This window comes from Polypterus senegalus, chromosome 1, assembly GCF_016835505.1.
Source record: "Polypterus senegalus isolate Bchr_013 chromosome 1, ASM1683550v1, whole genome shotgun sequence".
Lineage (NCBI taxonomy): Eukaryota > Metazoa > Chordata > Cladistia > Polypteriformes > Polypteridae > Polypterus > Polypterus senegalus.
This window is the reverse complement of record NC_053154.1, coordinates 110,715,892-110,735,191: the sequence shown is the minus strand read 5'-3', so window position 1 is coordinate 110,735,191 and position 19,300 is coordinate 110,715,892. Positions and strand designations below refer to the sequence as shown.

The 19,300-nt window shown below is 36.5% G+C and overlaps 2 protein-coding genes across 3 annotated transcripts in view; one reads left to right on the top strand and one right to left on the bottom strand.

The window, feature by feature from the left end:
* Positions 1–12,124, bottom strand: part of sgpp2 (sphingosine-1-phosphate phosphatase 2) — a 41,929-nt gene extending 29,805 nt beyond the window's left edge. The window contains exons 1-2 of one of the 2 annotated variants that reach the window (XM_039755930.1): positions 11,553–12,124; positions 3,733–3,891 (exon numbers count right to left, since the gene is read on the bottom strand). In XM_039755930.1, the coding sequence (XP_039611864.1) occupies positions 3,733–3,891; positions 11,553–11,792 (399 nt within the window). In that variant the 5' untranslated portion in view covers positions 11,793–12,124. The remainder of the gene's footprint in view (positions 1–3,732; positions 3,892–11,552) is intronic. The other variant, XM_039755941.1, reaches the window with a different exon arrangement.
* Positions 12,125–16,968: 4,844 nt separating this feature from the next.
* The window catches only part of pax3b (paired box 3b), a 107,133-nt gene continuing 104,801 nt past the window's right edge, over positions 16,969–19,300 (top strand). The window contains exon 1 of the mRNA XM_039755896.1: positions 16,969–17,030. Within this exon, the coding sequence (XP_039611830.1) occupies positions 17,009–17,030 (22 nt within the window). The 5' untranslated portion in view covers positions 16,969–17,008. The remainder of the gene's footprint in view (positions 17,031–19,300) is intronic.

Below are 19,300 nucleotides of genomic sequence, written 5' to 3'. Positions count from 1 at the left end.
CACAAAAATAGTTAAATCATAAAAAAGTGTCTTTTAAAGATAACATAACATTATCACAAATCATTATACTATATAATGCACTTAAGATCACAGCATAAATCAAAATATCACATGACATCAATCTACCCCTTTATTAACAGTATACTGTACAGTTTGGAGAATTTAGACAGTAGGAATATTATATTACTGTTCCTTGTGATATTTTCCTGACACACTGAAGGCATTAATCTGGAATTTTTAAATGTTTTGTTTAATTATGTCTTAATATTTCTTAGCTTTTCTATGCAGACTGTTGCATAACAAATTGCGTTGCTTCCAACATCTATTTAATGTCATATTGAACACACTATTCTCTTTTGATAGAGCAAAACCTACAAATAAAAAAAAACTGTTAATAGGTTAAGACAAGGAAAGGCAATTGATTAAATTAGTATAGCTTCAGGAAATCGAATACAAAAATAAAATCCCTTGATCACATTGACTACAAAAATATGCTTTCCATGTTTAAGTGAAGAATTTTGAGTTCATTTGAGTTCTAAAAAATGTTAACAGAAAGAAAAAAATTGATGTGCAACTCAATTTACAAGCACAGTCATATTAAGCACTATGCAAACTATGGCTATACCACTTTAATTTTTCTGTGTGTTCAAAAACAATAATGACAGTTTGAATTTTCAAATTTGAACTGAAAATTTCAAATAAGTCCTATTACAGGGTCATGATTCTCTGAAAAAGCCGGTGACCAGGCAGACATGTTGTCTTCATAACTAAACCATCACAAACAGTATTTTTCACATTCTTCATAAGAATCCTGGGTGGCACCTTGATTTTTATTGTTTTGTTAATGCAAAGTTTGCTTTCACATGAAATATAAATCTGTAAAGCTCTGTAAACAAAAGTTTTTTTTATGTAAATAATAATAAATGCTACGTAACACGATTATAATAAATTATATTGTCTATCATGAAAACTTGAATCATTATTTGAGAATTGAAAAAGTTTAACATGTTTTGTTCATTTAATTCAAGTACTAAGACTTGATGAATGTGTGAGTTAACATTTATTGTCTATTTCTGTCCATTATCTAAGATGCGAGCATACATTTATATAGATTTAGAACTTTATACCTGAAATTAAATATGTACATATTTTGAATTCAAAACATTCAAGTTTGATACAAACCCTGCTACAATAGGTCTAATAAGGAATCACACAGAGCTAGGTTAGATGATGTACCAATAGGTGTGTTATGAACTGCAGCAGAGTATACCCAGTCTGTCCGTGGAGACTGTTTTGATGCTTCAAATTTATTTTACTACTTAAAAATGCAATTAGGATTAAATAACAAATTGGCAAATTTTTGCCCACTAGATAAGGCTTCAACTTAACCTTTTGTCAAAAAGGGAATAATAAATGAAAACCTACATTAGGACTGCAATGCAAAAAAAACGTTCTCTTCTACAAAACATACAATGACCTTGCCATCACAGTTCTCACTGATAATCACAATGTAAATAGGCTTAAAGTTCAAACGAGAACTACTTCTTTCGTGCCGAGTGACACAGTTATGCATTGTTACCACACAGTTGCAACATGGTTACTCTAAGTGTAATATAAAGGAAATCTATAAACTGGCTTAGTATAACAGAGTGTGAACCCTGTAATGGAATATCATTGCATTTAGACTAATTCAAACATTACACACAATGTTGCTGGGACAGGGTCAAATTCATGCGTACTCCATAAGAGAAAAATGTTCAAAAATTAATTAATAAAAAAATACCCCGTACTGTATTTTGCTTTTTTCTTTGCATCATATTGAAATACAACATACAGTAGTCAGCTGGACCAATGTGAAAAATAAGGGATAGAGTTTAGGAAGCAAGATAGTGTGTGCTATTTAAGAACTGTATTATTTAAACACTGATATTTCATTTTTGAGAAGTCACAAGGTTTCTTAGACACTCACAAAGAAAACAATTTCTCAGTCTGAGGCCTCTTTATAGGTAGTTTTTAGTCTCTGCGTGTCAAGCTTAGAACTGCCCCAAGTAATTTTGAAGCATCTGACCTACATTTGGGAAACACAAGTGCCACCTCCTCCTGAGAGGCTAATAGCAAAGTACATTCAAAGATCCCAAACAAACATTACATTAACTGCAAATAAAAAAAAAAAAAATCAAGTACAGCCACTCACTCTTTCTCACACACGCACATATATCATTCATTCAGGCACACATTTCACATATCCCATTAACTGCTGCCCCACCCAATAAATAGAACCCGAAATATTTTAATAGCTTTGACACTCATGACTTTTTATTCCTTTTTTTGATCATATTAGTAGTTTGAGGCACACTAATCAGGGTTGGTTTCTGCCTTGCATCTATGGTTGCCAAGAGTGCCACCAGTACCTAAGCTGGAAAAATAAGTTAGAAAATGGATGGATCAATACAACTTACAGGAAGTGATATATTAAGTATGAACATTTAGTGATTAATCTTCCAAATGAGTAGTTAACATTAAGAAAAATTTAACAAGGTTCACTGGTTTACACACATTACTCACAAATGATGGAAACTCTTTATAAGTGTTTCTTTTGAAGATTCAGAGCTTTCCAAACAAAAGTGAAATAGAGTAGTGATTTCTTATATTCTTTTGTGCAGTGTAGAAGTAGCCCGGACACAGACAGACCCTGAGAGAGACACTTACGTCCAAACATAAGCTATTTATTTTTCTCTGCACAACACACAAAGTGCACAAACCCCAATAAACTCAGTTCTTATCTCTTTCCTTTTCCTTCACTTCTGCTGCCTCCACTCCTCTGCCGCCCGACTCCAGCTCCACTAATGGAGTGGTGTGGCGGAAGTGCCACATGAGCACCTGGAAGCACTCCAGGTGTGCCTGGAATTTCTTCCGGCAGCACTTCTGAGTGTGGCAGAAATGCAGCAATCTAGAGCTCCACAATCCTCCAGGTCCCAACTGGGTTGAGCTTTAAAGCTCTGATCCCGTGGCCCCAATGCAGACCAGGGCAGCTGCCCTCTCATGGTACAAGGGAAGTATTGTCCCTCTTCCGGTTTTTCCAGGCGTCCTGGCTGGGCAGGATCACCAGCAGTCTGCCGCACTAACTTCTGTGAAAATCCTCATCCAATGTACATGTTATACCCATCTGGGCTCTTACTGACATTCTCTGTCAACATGCCTTGACAAAGTGAAAAGCTAAGACAAAACAGTTCTGGTGCTCCTTCCATGAAAGCAGAACATGAGGCTATGTTAAAGGATCCCATATAAAATTGCACTAGGACTTAAGGATGTCTATTGCACACCACACAATGCAGCCTTAATTATTACAGTGCTTTAAAAAAAAAAAGACAGACAAAGGTGCAAATGACTAGTTAGCTTACCAAGGAGTTCTTTCAAACAAAGAAATGTAAGTGCATTATGAATAACCCATTCTCAGCTGTGTATATATCCTCCATTTATTCAGAAACTACAGTTTTTTCTTATTTTTAAACTAACAGTATGAAAATAGTAACAAGCTATCTAGTTATGCAAGCTCCATTAAATACAAGAATTTTTTTGCTGGCTGGCAGACCAGCAAAGACAGAAAAGAAAAAAATAAAAACAAGATGATTATCATGAACACCCGCAGTATCAGCAGTCCTGTTTGAGAGAAATGTAACCATACCCCATAAATAGTGTGTTGAAAACAATCATTTTAATAAACAATCTTACCGCCCACATGCTGACCAGCCTCCGGGAGACATAGGGGTCAAAGTTCCAGAAAGTGTTAGGCAAAAAGGTAATGTAAAAAACTTCCTGACCCAGGGCTGCAGCAAACCGGAACAAATAGTAAAGGAACTGGTTTTTCACAATGTACTTTGGGGAGTCTCTCTGCAAAACAAAGTAAGCAAGAAGATAGATAGACATAAGATGCACCAAAGTCAAAAATAACTGATTCACATTTATAAAAAATAAAACACAGCTTCTACCTTCTGATAAGTTTGCCCCAAAATTCATCATTGCTTTCAAGTCACAGAGATCTCATTTTCTAACTACAGCAGCCATAATCATGGACAAGACTTTCTCATTCTTGTTGTTCAAGCCTCTGCTAGTCTTATTCTGGTCCTAGCATGACCTAATCAATACATTTTTAGAATAAGTATTTATATTGGGGGGGAAAGACTCCTCTCTCTTTACTACTCTCAATCGTTTTAATCTGGCTGTTGGTCTTCCTCTCTTTCATATGGGCTGGGGTTGATTTGAATTTAGTTTTGTTAAGTTTTGACTTGATTGTATGGAATGTTATATGTTTTTAATAAAGTAAAAAAAAAAAGACTCAAGTCTTATTCTAGACTTGCTAAACTGCAATGATCACCTTAGCTAGTACTGCTGCAGAATAGCTCCAAAATCCTAGGTTCAAATTCCTGCCCAAGCATTGCCTCTATGGACTTTGAAGTTTTCTGCTGTGTCTGCCTTGACCTAGATGCTGCTGAGGTTGGCTCTTGTGGTAAGCTTGAACTGGATAAATAAGGTATGGATTAATCAAATTTCACAATCAAAAAGTTTGTTTTTATTAGGAGCCATCACAGTATCACTAGAATTTCTTATCTTTGTGTGTTGCACTTATAATACTCCAACCGAGTGGTCCACACATTTCATCATTTTGGGAATGTGGTCTGCCATCTAAAAGTAATCCATTTGAAGCAGGAAAATTGAATTTCATCATCTGAAGAGACATTTTGGTTGAAGTGCTATAAATAAGGCTTTCAAGATTTTGCCCTTGTGCAGAGCTGAAACCACCTGACCTTTTTCTTTAAAAAAAAAAAAAAAAACTTGGAATGAGTCATCTGAGGCATTAAAACCAAGCTAATAATGGAAACACTGAATCTGAACAAAGTGGACTGCTTTTTATTTATTTGCTGCCTTTACCAGCAGTGGAGGATGTGCATGAAGCAGGATGCACACAACAAATTGCTCAGTATGGTGCAAGATGCAACATACTTAGCAACTAATATCCACGTTATATGGAGAGGAAAAGGGTCACTATTGTGTCAAACTATTCCATAATCAACTTAAAATTTAAAGAAATATCTCTTCTGAAAGCTCAAAGTTGGTCCAGCATGGCCTAAATATAATACACTTAATTACAGTATGTCTATGTAAATAAGGTGCATTTAGTACATATTAAAATATAAAGATGTTTGTACATTAAGTCTCGTCTTAGACCCCATAACATTTCAGAATACATTTGAAAGAACAACTGCTTAAACAATTGTCTTCACTGTTAAAAATTCAAATCATTTGTGAAAGCAAACTCAGAAATAATATTGAGACATATACTACCTTAATATGATACTAAGATTTCAGTTATTCCACTAGTGGGAATTTTAAAGGAAGAAAAATTAAGATGCTTCTAATACTGTAACTTCATAGATCTGAAAACATGTCAAACAAGGACACACTTGAACTTTGGGAAAATGTTACTGAAACAGTACAGAATGATCTTTTTCTTAGTCACCTTCCCACTCTTTAAATCTCATATTGCCCTGTCAGGGTCTTCATTGTCCCTTTGTCACCTATAAAGCATTGCTTTGGTTAGGCCATCCAAAGTCAGCCATCTTTTGTTGCACAATGTGTTGGTTAAGCAGATCAAGAGCCCTAAGAATAGAATTACAGATTTCTGACCAGGACTGAGGAAGATGTTCCCTACTGAACAATGCCATAATTAATTCAAAATCATGACTATTATGAAAGGTAGCAAGAAGGAAGAAACTGCAGATGAAGCTAAATACCAATTTAAAAAGACTTGGGAAAAGTTTTGAAGTACTGTACAGTGAGCCTGAACAGCATCTTTCCAATTCCAAAGCAACAAGCAAGGTGTAAACTACACGCCGCATACAATCCATCCATCCATCATCCAACCTGCAATATCCTAACTACAGGGTTACGGGGGGTCTGCTGGAGCCAATCCCACCCAACACAGAGCACAAGGCAGGAAACAAACCCCAGGCAGGGTGCACCACACACACTAACACAAACACACACACACCCACCCCAAGCACACACTAGGGACAATTTAGGATCGCCAATGCACCTAACCTGCATGTCTTTGGACTGTGGGAGCAAACCGAAGAACCCGGAGGAAACCCACGCAGACACGGGGAGAACATGCAAACTCCACGCAGAGAGGACCTGGGAAGCGAACCCGGGTCTCCTAACTGCGAGGCAGCAGCGATACCCACTGCACCACCCGCATACAATCCTGCTAATGTAATAATGCTCATACAAGGATTATTGTTAGAGATACTTTAAAGCAGGGGTAATAAGGTAGTTTATACAAGCAGAGTGAAAAAATGCATGTGTAAGGCAAGCAGATTTTGGAAGAAAGGTTGCACAGGTCTGCTGATTTAGTTAGGACTTTACTGGAATATTGAAGGCGGCTGGCATAATGAGAAAAAAAAAAAAATCTATACAGACACTGGGAGAATATGCAACTCAGACAGTAAACTGAAGCCAAGCTCTTGAAGTTGTGAAGCAGCAATATCACTGCACCACTATGCTACCTTACTTTTTCATACAGATAAAAGTAAATTCACTAAAATATTACCAAGCTGCTTGATTTGAAGAGTAAACCTTTAAACATGAACTTCAAATCATTGTGGAAAACTTTTGACAACAGAAATGGAGGAGTTTAGTACAGATTGAGTTGCTTGTTCTCTTTAAATGGTTGTCTTATATTCTAATGAATCTAGACTGCTTTGCTCATTTAACATATTTATTTATGCAACATGTTTTATCAGAGCTCTTTAGAAAGTGAACCCTGGTGACACACACCTTGACCCTATCTGTTTAATGATCCCAGAGAGTATGAGCATGTTGGCTACTACCAGCACAGAACATGAAGCGTGCCTTAAGAAAGCAGTAGTAACTTCTCACTTCCCTTTAACAGGCCACGCTTTGCTCTGTTGCAAATTGAAAAGAATAATCGTGAGGACTGTAACATTTATTGATTGCATCTGCTTTGTAGCTGTGCTCCAAAGGAAAACTTTTGGCTAATACTGAACCTTTACATAATTAAATGAAATAGATATAATAAGAGGCTAAGGAAGTTACATTTTTCCTTCCTTCAAATACATTCTCATTACATCCATTTGTTATATCACGGTATTTATTCCCTTGTCCCTAGAGCTACATCGGTAGTCTTAGTTCTCTGTGACCATTGATCTGCTTTGGCCCTTACATGCTCTTCAGATTCTTAAACTTTTACTTACTTGTGTTAAAACTAGCAATCAATCATTCCAGTCACTGTGAAGTGACAAAAGGAAAGGAACTGATGGTTTAGTTAGCATAACAACCAAAGAAAACAAAAGCTGGAATTATGATGCTAGTGGTACGATTCCTCAATGTAGCCGCTCAGCTGGAAAACTGGTGAGCTGTGATGGGCTGAATGGCCTGCTCTCATTTCACAGCTTTTTTCATACCCTTGTCTCTAGACTTCATCAATCCTAACTTAATGTTTCCCAAAATGGTCCACATATTACTACAGCACTTAATCAGAGATTTCTTCTGCAGTGCACCATACAGTTAGGGGAAAAAATATATTATTTACACCAGTATCCTGGGCTGTTCAAAAAATGTATCCATTCTTTGAGATACATCTGCAATGATTAATAGTAACAACCATTTAACCAGAAAAAAATGAACCTACACCTACAGTAACTGTCTAAATCTGTATATATCATCTTTTACAATAAACACCATTGCACATGTATAAAGACTAACAACAACTGCTGCCAAATAGCATTAATTATGCTCAACTGGTGCAAGTTTTGATTTTTAAGATGTTGCCCCCACATTTATTTTGTTGTGTTCTATCTTTTCTTACATCATCTTAAGCCATAGTATTGATTCGTTTTTAAAGGACCTTGCTGCAAAAGTGGTTATATGAGTTAAACTTTCATAAATTAAGACTTGTCCTCTCCACAGTGTTTATGCTTAATAATGCTCCTTTTGAAAAGTGTGGCTGTTTATTCAGCACAGAGTCTTTAAAGCCTTTCAAAGTATGTTTCTGCTATTTAAAATATTCCTAATAATTATCATATTGTTGACTTTTTATGTAAGTAGGTTTTTTTCCAAAACAGAAATAGCATTTACCTGCTATTCTCTTTCTCCGTTTTTCATTTTCCCTTTTCAGAGTGTAGCATTCTTGACATTTCTCCTCCTTTTATTCAGGGTACCCCGAATTGCCAGTAAAGCTAATGTTCTAAGTCTGTGCCAATGATGTCCAGGTTGAACACGAAGATGTCCATCAATGACTGGTTTGCTCCATGCCCATCTTATAAGATCAATGAATGAATTATCTCTGTAGCAAAACTAAAGACAACTGGATTTTCTGGAACCTTGCAATTAATTGTTTAATTCACCAAGTCTCACCAGCAGTAAGCTAATACTTGACAGTAGAATGACACTGCTTCTTACATCTGAACAGCAGATAACGATTCTTTCCAACATAGGTCTCAAACCACCCAGGAGCAAACTTACTTCTACATCATAAATGTGAGGGTATGATATCATCTTTATAAATAACATTACATTACATTAATTACATTCTAGAGGCTCATGTTCATACTCTTATCACATCTCCCTTATTCACTACTAAACAGGTTTATAATGTAGTTGGAAATACAACTCTAAATAGGCCCAGCACTAATGGCACTAATGTGTGGGTATGCACAAAAGTGCTATGCAATGATGAACTGTTGCTTTGAGCTTTCTGCCTTCCCTTGAGTCCTGTCAGGATAAGCACTGGATCAGAGACTCTGAAAATGGATTAACAGAATTCAATAAATACAAAAATGGAGAGAAATTTTCAAAATGCTGTGGTCAGAATTGTGTAACAGAACAGATCAGACAATCACCATACCTCATAACACATGCACTAGCTAAAACACCCCCAGAAATGTGCCTGCTCTGCAATACTAGAAGCATGTGGAAACTGTTTTTGCAATCCGCTCTGCAGTCTCTTGACAATTGTTCAATCCACCTAGGTCTGTCCATTAAGATCCCATTCTCTCTCTGCATTTAGATCAATGCAAATGACACCTATATTGTTACTGTCTGTTTCTACATGTTGTTTATAGTGTACTGACTTTTGCTTGATTTTTTTAATACTTTAGAATTGCTTTATATATGGCTAAAACGTGTCACATTAAATTAATATGGACCAAATCAAAACAAAAAAAAAAGATCCATTAAAGACTATCCATTAAAGATAGTATATATCAGAATATACAGATTTCTTATTTTCAACAGTAATATATAAAAAATACCAGATCACAGTGCTTGGAACCTGGTCCATTTTGTTGCTCGGCAGTCTTCTCTAGGCTTTCACCATGTTTACAAGGGTATCATGTTTATGACAACATTCCATAGGCATGTTTTAATGCAACTGTGAACTGCCTAAATATACATACTGTACATAGAAGTGTATTCTGCAATGGACTTTGCACATCATCTATGTCAGGACAAAATACAGTTTTCTGGGTGCAACTGCATTTTGTCTCACATATAATAGGGGCTCATATGAAGTAGTTACAGGGCTGAAAAAAAAAAATTATCAAAATGGCCATGTTACAAGTCATAAACCACCCCCAAAATTATTGTTAATTCATTTTGGGGCTTAAGATACAAACAAATAACTAGGTTCAATTTTCTAAGGTTTTCCAGATTGTAAATAATCCAAAAACCCCAACTGGGCATAGGTATACGTAAGGGCCCGTTACAGTCTAGAACCACAACAAACAAAATTTCATGGTTTAGAAAATGAGTGCATGGATAGTAATCTGTTGACCATGCATTGATTTTAGTGCATCATTTTAATTTTTCTCAATACCAGTTGATTTTGTTTTAATGCTACAAGAAGCAGATATGCCCGTCACAGCATACTATTTTTCTAAAACTGAGTAGTATACGGTGCTAAAACGAGACTCTTAAAATTGTGTCTTTAATAATAGCAATGGTTATAGTAAACACCTAGCCTTTCATCAATACTGAATATGAAATTTTGATCATTTAAATGTATTTAACTTTTAACATACTGTCCCACATAACTAATAACTACCTGGAATAAGATTAGATTAATGAAAACCAGCTGGAGTTGTCATCTCGTTTGCTCAACAAAACACCTTGTAATGTTTAATAATGTTAGTAGCACTACATAAAGATTGATTGACTTATTAATTGACACTGCAGAAGCCATCCCTGGACAATGTGCTGGAAGTCATGCTATTTATCAGGAAAAGGGCAAATGAACTCTATTACAAATGCTAGACTTTTTGTCTGCTAGAACGAATTAGAGCATTACTGTCATTTCACTTGGAAAAGGGATGGGGTTATGTTTAGTATTTTATTTCTAGCAGCTCTGAACTCCTTATGGAGCAGTCCTGACCCAGATTTAAAAGCATGCTGGCAGGCCATTGTGGAGAAGATAATAAGGGGTGAAGTCAGAGGTTATTGATATGGACATTATCTTTCACATGAAGAAGCCATGTAGCATTTAGAGGCGTCCCTTGATGAATATTACTGCAGACAGATGCACCCCACCGGTAATTGAAACAACACATCCCATGAGATCAGACTGCAATTTTAGCAGAGCTCATAGTGTGTGCTAATTAGTGGCTGCCCGTGAGGGCCTTCTTGGGCAATTCCCTGCTGGCCAGGCCCTGGCACTTCACAGGTTTGGTTGAATTAAATTATTAGAAAATAGCAATTATAACAAACTTGCTACAAACAAGACAAAAGTAAACAAACTTTCTCCTACATGTAACTTAGAATTGTTTTGCCAACGACAATGGCTGTTATTGCTAAACACATTAAAAATTATGTACCAAAGGACATCCGTCATTTTTATCCTGTCAATCTAAAGTGAATTGCGGATACTACCAAACATTTTCTGAACTGCACAAGTCTTTCTTAGGTCCAAAGAAGATTTGAAAGATATACAGTCAATAAATGATGCACCAGTTACTTTCCTATTAGTAGCCTTTCGTAAATTTCTCCAGTGGTGATTTTTGATGTGGACGTTCTGATTTTCAGTCAGACTTCAGACGTAAAAGTCGCAATAATAAATTAATGACTAATTATAATTAATTGTATGACAGTTGCGTCTGATTTTTTTTTTTAATTCAACACTGGCTTTGTCTCAATTGAGCGACAGAAAAATAAGAAGCATTTACTCAACAAAGAATACAATAAAAGGTATGAGTCACGGTTAACAAGCAGGCTGTTGTCTCGGCCACGGTCACGTTTCCCTTCCCCTCCCCTCCTTCAAGGGAGTGGGCAAACTGGAAAAGTTTGTTTCACCACTTGAAAGTAGGCCATGTCATTGATTTAATAAAACTTTAGTGGGGGGAAAAAAATCTTAAAAACGTATTTTGAAATACCATGACAGATACCGCGTTGTCTTTCAGCTGATTTTTTTCTCCGAACATCGAAAACTTCAAGAAATCCAAAGGAGCTATCGAATTTGCGACTTTGTAGAAATTTGTCCCCACCTTTTTAATAAATCCGTTCGCTCCGTTTGTGTCCGAATGTCTTCGTACCAAATTTCCGTTCCGGGATACTTCAGGTGCTTCTGTCGGCTTGTCTCGCATCAAGTCCGGCTGGACCGCGAGCACCTGGCCGCTCTTCTGGGGACCCACCTTGCCCTCCTCATTAGACTGATACAAACCGCAGGTTCTTTGGAAACTGGCTACGAGGGACGAGTCTTGCAGTCTCTCCAGAAAATACAGCATCCCGGCGAGATGTACCTCACTGTTGTCAAACAGAGTACCGGCAAGAAAAACTGGAGTTCGGTTACTCTACTCAGGTTCGCGCCTCCAAAATTTCAGTTTGTCAAATAGAGCAGGTGCCCCTGACAACGGGATCAAGCGCTGCAGGGTCCTACAGCCCATCGGTTATCACACTGCATATCTCAGCGTGCAACATATGATCAGGACAATATTTATCGTGCTTATTAATGAAAATACAGTGACTGGACGTTTAACAATATGTTGTGAAAAGGTTTCCTTTGACTGTCCAGGTATTTCATTTGTAATGGTGTATACGATTTAGGACGGCGACATTATAACTTAAATAAAAAGTTTCGTACAATCTAAATATGTCCTATTAAGTTTCTTGCGCAGTACGCGTATACTTTCACTCATAATTTCACATTGTTTTTCTCAACCCGTAACACCGCATTGTATAGTTATACATATTCACCAAAACTGGCTTTTGGTTTTTTCCTTCAATTTAGCTTTATTTTTTTATATTCTCATTTTCAGCTGGTTGTTTTAACCCTTACTTTTGAAAAGCACCCATCCATTTTCTTAACCCATTTATCTAGAGCAAGGCTGCAGGGAATCTGGAACCTATCGCAGGAAGCATAGGGCACAAGGCACGAACATTCAGCGAAATAGGGGCCTATCAGTCACCGGGTGAATACACACAGACCAGTTTAGCATCGCCAGTTCACCTAACCTGCATGTCTGGACTGTGTGTAGAAATCCACGCGGATGGGGAGAACAGCCGATCTCCATGCTGTGAACACCAGGGACGTAACCACTGTGCCATCATGCCAGCCTTATCTTGTAATGTCTTTAATTACTTTGTATTATAATTTGTGATAATGTTTGCTGTGAAAAATGTGATACACTGTATATTGCTTACTTGGGTTATTAAGAGTCTGTAAATATTCCTATTTAATAAAGGATTTCACAAGAAATTCTTCACATTGAGTAATGTGTACTCAATATATAAATAACTTTCTTACATAAGAAACTTAGAAAATTTGACAAACGAGAAAAGAGCATTCAGTAAAGCAAGTCTGTTGGTTACATTTTTCAACATGTACAGTATGTACATTATCTTCAAATTTGTCGAGAAATGTATTATACAAAAGCAATGTTATTTTTCAGTGTGTTTGAAGGATGGTCAGATTTTACTGGACATGTTATTATGTGCATGTTTGTTATTCACTCCATTCATCTTTCATTGCCTTACAGAGCATATCTGTTCGTTTACTCTGGGATGTACATTGCAATCTCAAGATGCAATGTTCCAAGGATAAATAAAACCAGACTTTAACTTTAGGGCACTCAGACCCTGAATTCTGACTATCAATATTAGAGAAGCTTCATCAATCTTATTGTTTAAATCGATTAAGATAAAGTATTATTATGGGATGACAAATTCTTGTTTGAACTGACAGTGAGGTTGTTTGATATACTGCTGTTAAATTAATTGTAATAACTGTGGTTAAGTCCTATTTTCTTTCTTTTCTTTGAGTCTATAGTGACATTGATCTTCCTTGGATATAATGAACCATTCTGTCCAGATGAAATTACTGTTATTTGTTCGGAAATAAGAAAAATGTTACTGACCAAAGACAGTCGTTATTTGAACCTATAAAAACCACTATGCAGTTTATATGTATGTATATATGTACTGTATACAGTATTTGTGTAATTATTGCATGATGTTTCTCTATGTTTTATCTTTATGTTTTGTTTCTAATGCATTTAAATTTTCACTGTATGTGTACACAATGGTGGACTCGTAAGTGGAAGTGTGCTTAATTATAATACATTGAATTGAATCCTTCCACCATTTTACTAAAGTCAGTAGTGTGTTACAATAAAAATATTCATGCTGTGGCATTAGACCTCTTTCAGATATTGGATAGAAGGATACATGAATGAGAAAAATATAAAGTGCACCCTAGCCATAATATAACCTCTACTATATTGAAGCCTATATCCATCTATTTTCTTAACGCACTTTGTCCAGAACAGGATGTCAGGGAACCTTTTGCCTATTGCAGCCACAGTTAGGGCAGACTGGGAATCAAACCTGAAAGAAGTGAAAATGAATCACATGGTTCACTCACACATACCTTTCAAGATACACAGGTTCACCCAACAGTATGCTGTTTGATAAGAAATGAACCAAGGAAAACTGAAGAGGAATATAAAATGTGCACAAAATAGATTTTCTAAATGGCAGTCAAATTTGGCCTTAATTCATGTTAGATGGCAATGCTATCTGCTTTGTCCCAAACATTGTGATGTCCTGAAAAGTGGAATTATGTATAAAAAGTGTTGTAATTTCTGCATGGTGTGACTGAAACATATCCAAATACCCCTAATTTAAATTTGCAATGTGCACTTTAATCACATCTAAATTGTTTTGATTTGTAATTTTAAACTGTGGAGCAGAGTGGTAAATCAAGGAAAAATGTCCCAGACATTACGGAGGGTACTGTACATTTGTAAAACACACAATTAATACATTTAATTTATGATTTTTGAATGTATAATATGGCTTATATTTTAAACATGTTATTGCAATAGCTGGAGGTTTTAAGATATGTTAGTAATTGTGTGTGTATCTTGTGAACTGGGACCCGGACACAGGCAGACGGACAACATAGTTCCACCACATACCGTTTATTATACAACAATATTTACAAATTGTGCTCACTTGCACCCCCAGTGCCTCTTGCACCGTTCCCCCAACTGTCCAGGCCACACAAGTCCAATGCCTTTCTCCTGGCCGCCTCCCATCCTCTCTTCAGCTGTGTCCTCTTCCACCCGACATCCACTGCTGACTGGAGGGAGACGGCCCCTTATATAGGAACCCGGATGGGCTCCAGCTGCTTCCCGGCAATCAGTAATAGCCACACCCCAGTGTGGCGGAAGTGCCGCTGCGCACCCGGAAGTCGTCCGGGTGTCCCCTGTCGTCTTCCCCCAGCACTTCCTGGTGTGGCGGAAGTGCTGGGCTCCAGGGATATGCAGGCATTGGGCCGCTGCCTGGTGGTGGCCACGGGTCCCTACAGGGCTGGGCTTCCAAGCCCTGTACCTGAGGCCCCCAACATAACCAGGACGGACGCCCCCTCGCGGTCTGGAGGAGGCACAAGCCCTCCTGCGGTCCTCCTGGGCGTCCCGACCGGGGACCACAATCTATACATATACTGTATGTACTATATGTATGTATGTGTTCATGTAGTAGTTATGAAAATATAATAATAATTCTGTATATTTTTATAGTGCTATTCTCACTACTCAAAGTGCTTTCCACACAGTTAGGACCCAGGAAGCAAACCCATGTTCTCCTTACTGCGAGACAGCAGTTTATATGTTTAGATAGATAGTAACAGGTTGCTGGACTGGCAAGGAGGCTCCAAGGATGAAGGGATGATAAGAAAAGGGTAAAACTGAAGAAAGGCCTTCCTAAACACATCCTGGAAAAGAAGAGCCCAAACTGTTGACAAGAAAGCTTCTGTAAGCACTAGTGTGAGGTAAGGAACCAACAAGGGCAGTTGTGTCTGGTGAATGTACTGGAACCATTGTAGACAGGGTTGTAAGCTCATGGGAGAGTGTCCTGTTGTGAGAAGCAGATGAGATCAAGCTGATTAAATGTGTCATAACCTTTTATTCAGTACTTGGACCCAGGAATCCAGGGATAATTAGAGCTGTCATAGTTACTGATGGTAGAGATAGAGAGAGAGATAAGGGATGGATGTAAAAGAAAGAGCTGGTTTGTGTTTTTGGAGTATTTTGTTGAGTTGGCAGCTAGATGAGAAATCCCACTGGACAGGTAAAAGGTCAATTTCCCTGCATATTTTGAATGAAAACGTTATCAACGAGAATTTCAAAATCATTATGACTATTTTCAGATATTTAAATAATAGGGTTACACAGTAGGTCTTAGAAGGGAAAAAATTGAAGTTGAAAGGTCCTGAGAGGGTTTTTTACCCCCATTTTGTTTGTTGAATAAACTACAAAGAAAATGCAATTAGTTAACTAAGGATGGCAAAGGAAAGTAATAACTGCTAAAGTAATTTGCATCTCCATTCAAGGATAATCAATTCCATTAGTTTCAGCTCAGGTCTCTTTCTTCCTGAATCCCAATAAGGAGCTATTCTTTGGAAGTCTGTTAATGCATATTAAACAAATGTAGCACTTATTTGTGGTCATTAAAAGTATACTGTATATTTGGTGGAAGATATGTTTTTTTCTTTCTAATTGTTGATTCTGTGTTTTTCATTCATTGTTTGTATGAAACCAGAGTCCATCCCAGTGGAATTCAGTAGGAGCTAATCCAGGCCAGGACACAAATCTGTCTCAGAGCACATGTATTCACATATACTCACTCCTACTGCTTCAGTCTAATATCACTAAGTAACCTTACAAAACGATTTTGGATGAGGGAAGAAAGCAAAGTACTTAGCAAAAACCCATATGAACACAAGAAGAACATGCTGACCCCACTCAGACTGTGAGCAGGTAAGGATTAAAACCCAGATCCCCAATCTATGATGCAATAGGACTTGCCACTGGAACACTGTATAGTTTTGAATTTCTTTCCAGTACTTAATACATGGAAATTGGATTAGGCGATTTCAAAAATGTGACGATGACTAATTAAATAAGAACAATATAAAAATCTAAGACATCTGAATAATGAAGTAAATGCCTTTTTCAGTCATTTGAAGTTTTCAGAGACTTTTAAATGTTTATTTTCACACAAAATTACAGGGGTATATACAGTAGTCCCTTGACATGAATAGCTAGTTTCCTAGCAACTGAAAAACAGCAGATGGTTTCACACGTTTTCCTGTGCACAGTATGAAAATGTAAGACTACGCTCTTCATCCAAGAGAGAGAAAAAAAATCATAAAAATTACTTGATGGCTGTTGGCAAACATTGTATCTCAGTCTCTTTTTCTAGATAAATGAATTATATTATAGCTACTGTTTTTTTTTTTTTTTTGTTTTGGAGGGGTGAAGATTCTCAACGTTAAATGGTAACTGAGGTGTAAAGAAACATATTGGCAGTTTAGCCATTAAATCTTGCCAATACTGTCAACTATTTAACTTATGGTTGCATGGTTTTATTTAGGTCTTGACAATGAATGTAACTGAGAGGGAACCATTGGGGTTGAAAATTCAAATCAGCATATAACAACATGATATTCTTCACTGCCTCATGTAAGTTGCCATGAATGTTCTTCTGACTTTTTAAGAAAGTTTTGTGTTTCAGCTGGATTTAAATTGAGGGTTTTGATCAGGTCAGTTAGGATCTCACAATGTCTTCTTTGCTGATGAAGCTTTTGGAATAGGAATTTCCTATTAGTTTTGGGCTATTAGTGAAAACTCAATTTTTGCTGTATTCTTTGTAATTATTATTAATAAGACTAAAATATTAAGTGTGTCTTTAACCTTTTATATGTTCTTGTAAATCCACAATTCAGTTCACTTACTGTATATTCAGTTTATTTTTTATGCAATACCATTTATAGTAGACTTTTCTAACAGTACTGTACAGAATGTCAAGTATAAGGCCAAAAAAGTTTAAGATTAAACAAAGAATAACTAAATTAGCTTAATGAAATAATTGGCCTCATCTATTTTTATTACTCGGGGCTCTGCCCCTTGCTCGCTTCACTCGCCAACCCCCGGGTTTGGTTTACAGGATATACAATTTAAAGAAATTGTTATTTCATGGGAATTGTTACATATGCATTTTTTTCACGTTTACTTTAAAACTTCAGTAAAAACAATATTTGGAATTAACTTTTCTTCAAGATCACATTGAATTTTGATGCCATGTTTGGACTTACATCGTGACAACACAATGTATAACTGCCCGTGAGTGAATATCGTTTCTCTCTCTCTAATAAATAAACCGACTTTTTCAAATGTTTGTCCCTGTGATTTGTTAATTGTCATAGCAAAAGCTATTCTCACGGGAAACTGTAAATGTTTTAATTCGAATGGAATATCAAGATCTCCTTTTGAATCATGGTTTGCTTTTGGATATACATGAATATCAAATTTGACTTTGATATTTCCGTCTATCGAAACTATTATCGTGGACAATGCCTTGCATGTTGGTTTATTATAAATGCGACCATGATTTTTCATATAGAAATCCAAGAAAATTTCTTTGTCTGTGTTTTGCAGATAAATTTTGTGAAAAGTGCAATACTTTTTGACGTATGGATTTGTATCCATTATTGGCTGTATGACTTCTAATACGTCCGATCGTTTAACTCTTCGATTCTATGTTGCATCGCTTTTCTGTGATCATAAATATACACCTGACCGAATTGTGGTTTCATCAAAATTAAAATTGTCATAGTTTTAATTGTTGCGGGACCACAGATTCTAATAGCATATGGTCCATTATTGTGTAAATCTACTTTTTGAACATTGAATGATGCAAACGCAAACAGATTATTGTAGATTCAGATATTTTGCCTGTAGTGTTTGTGGATTTCACTTTCACCAAACAAGAAATCTTTTAATTCTAGCAAATGACTCCACTTCATTGGGAAGAAACACTACTTTTCCCTGATGGCAACATGAATTAGACGATCTACAAGTCTCCAACTTAAAGTTTAAAGCCTTACAATACCCACATACTTCTGACATATCACCTATGTCCATATATTCTATCTCTTTTTGTTGTTCCGTTATTTCACCGAGTAATATTTTCCATTTGTTAGCGCTAATGCAATCTTTACTATCATTATTTTGATACTTCTAATCTTACTACTTGCATTATCTGTAACTTGCTCTGCATGTGTATTGCACCAACGTTTTTTTTGAGCCTTTTGAATTCCCCTGCTTTCATAATCTCTAACGTGCTCTGCATGTGTATCGCGTCATTTTTGAACCTCTTTACAACATTCTACTTTGTCTTCTACTCTTTGTCTTTTATTTCTGACCCCGCTTGAACCCGCTAGGTTTTCAATTACACCTGGTTAGGGATGATTATTACTTTCCCTTATTTCACCGAGTAATAATTTCCATTTGTTATTGCTAATGCGATCTTTACTATCTTTTTTTTTGATACTTACGAATTTTACTACTTTCATAATCTTTAACTTGCGCTTTATGTGTATCACGACAACGTTTTTTTTTTAGCCTTTTGAATTCCACTGCTTTCATAATCTCTTTTATTCATGTCTTTTACTCTTTGTCTTTTATTTCTGACTCTGATTGAACATATAAAATTAGATTAGAACATATAAAATTATTGTCCAGATAAAATTTATAAGAGCTGAAAACGCAGGAAGTGTGTCTGCCAAAAGCATTCACAGGACTGAGAGGTTAGATGACTGTGGTCATGTTTGAAAATGGTTGTAAGTAGGACGTGACTTGAAAGAATCTAATGTTAAAAGTCTCAGTCTCGCGGGACTTCATTCCAAAATGTCTCTTCAAAAAGACTTGTCCCAAGATTTTTTATTATAATA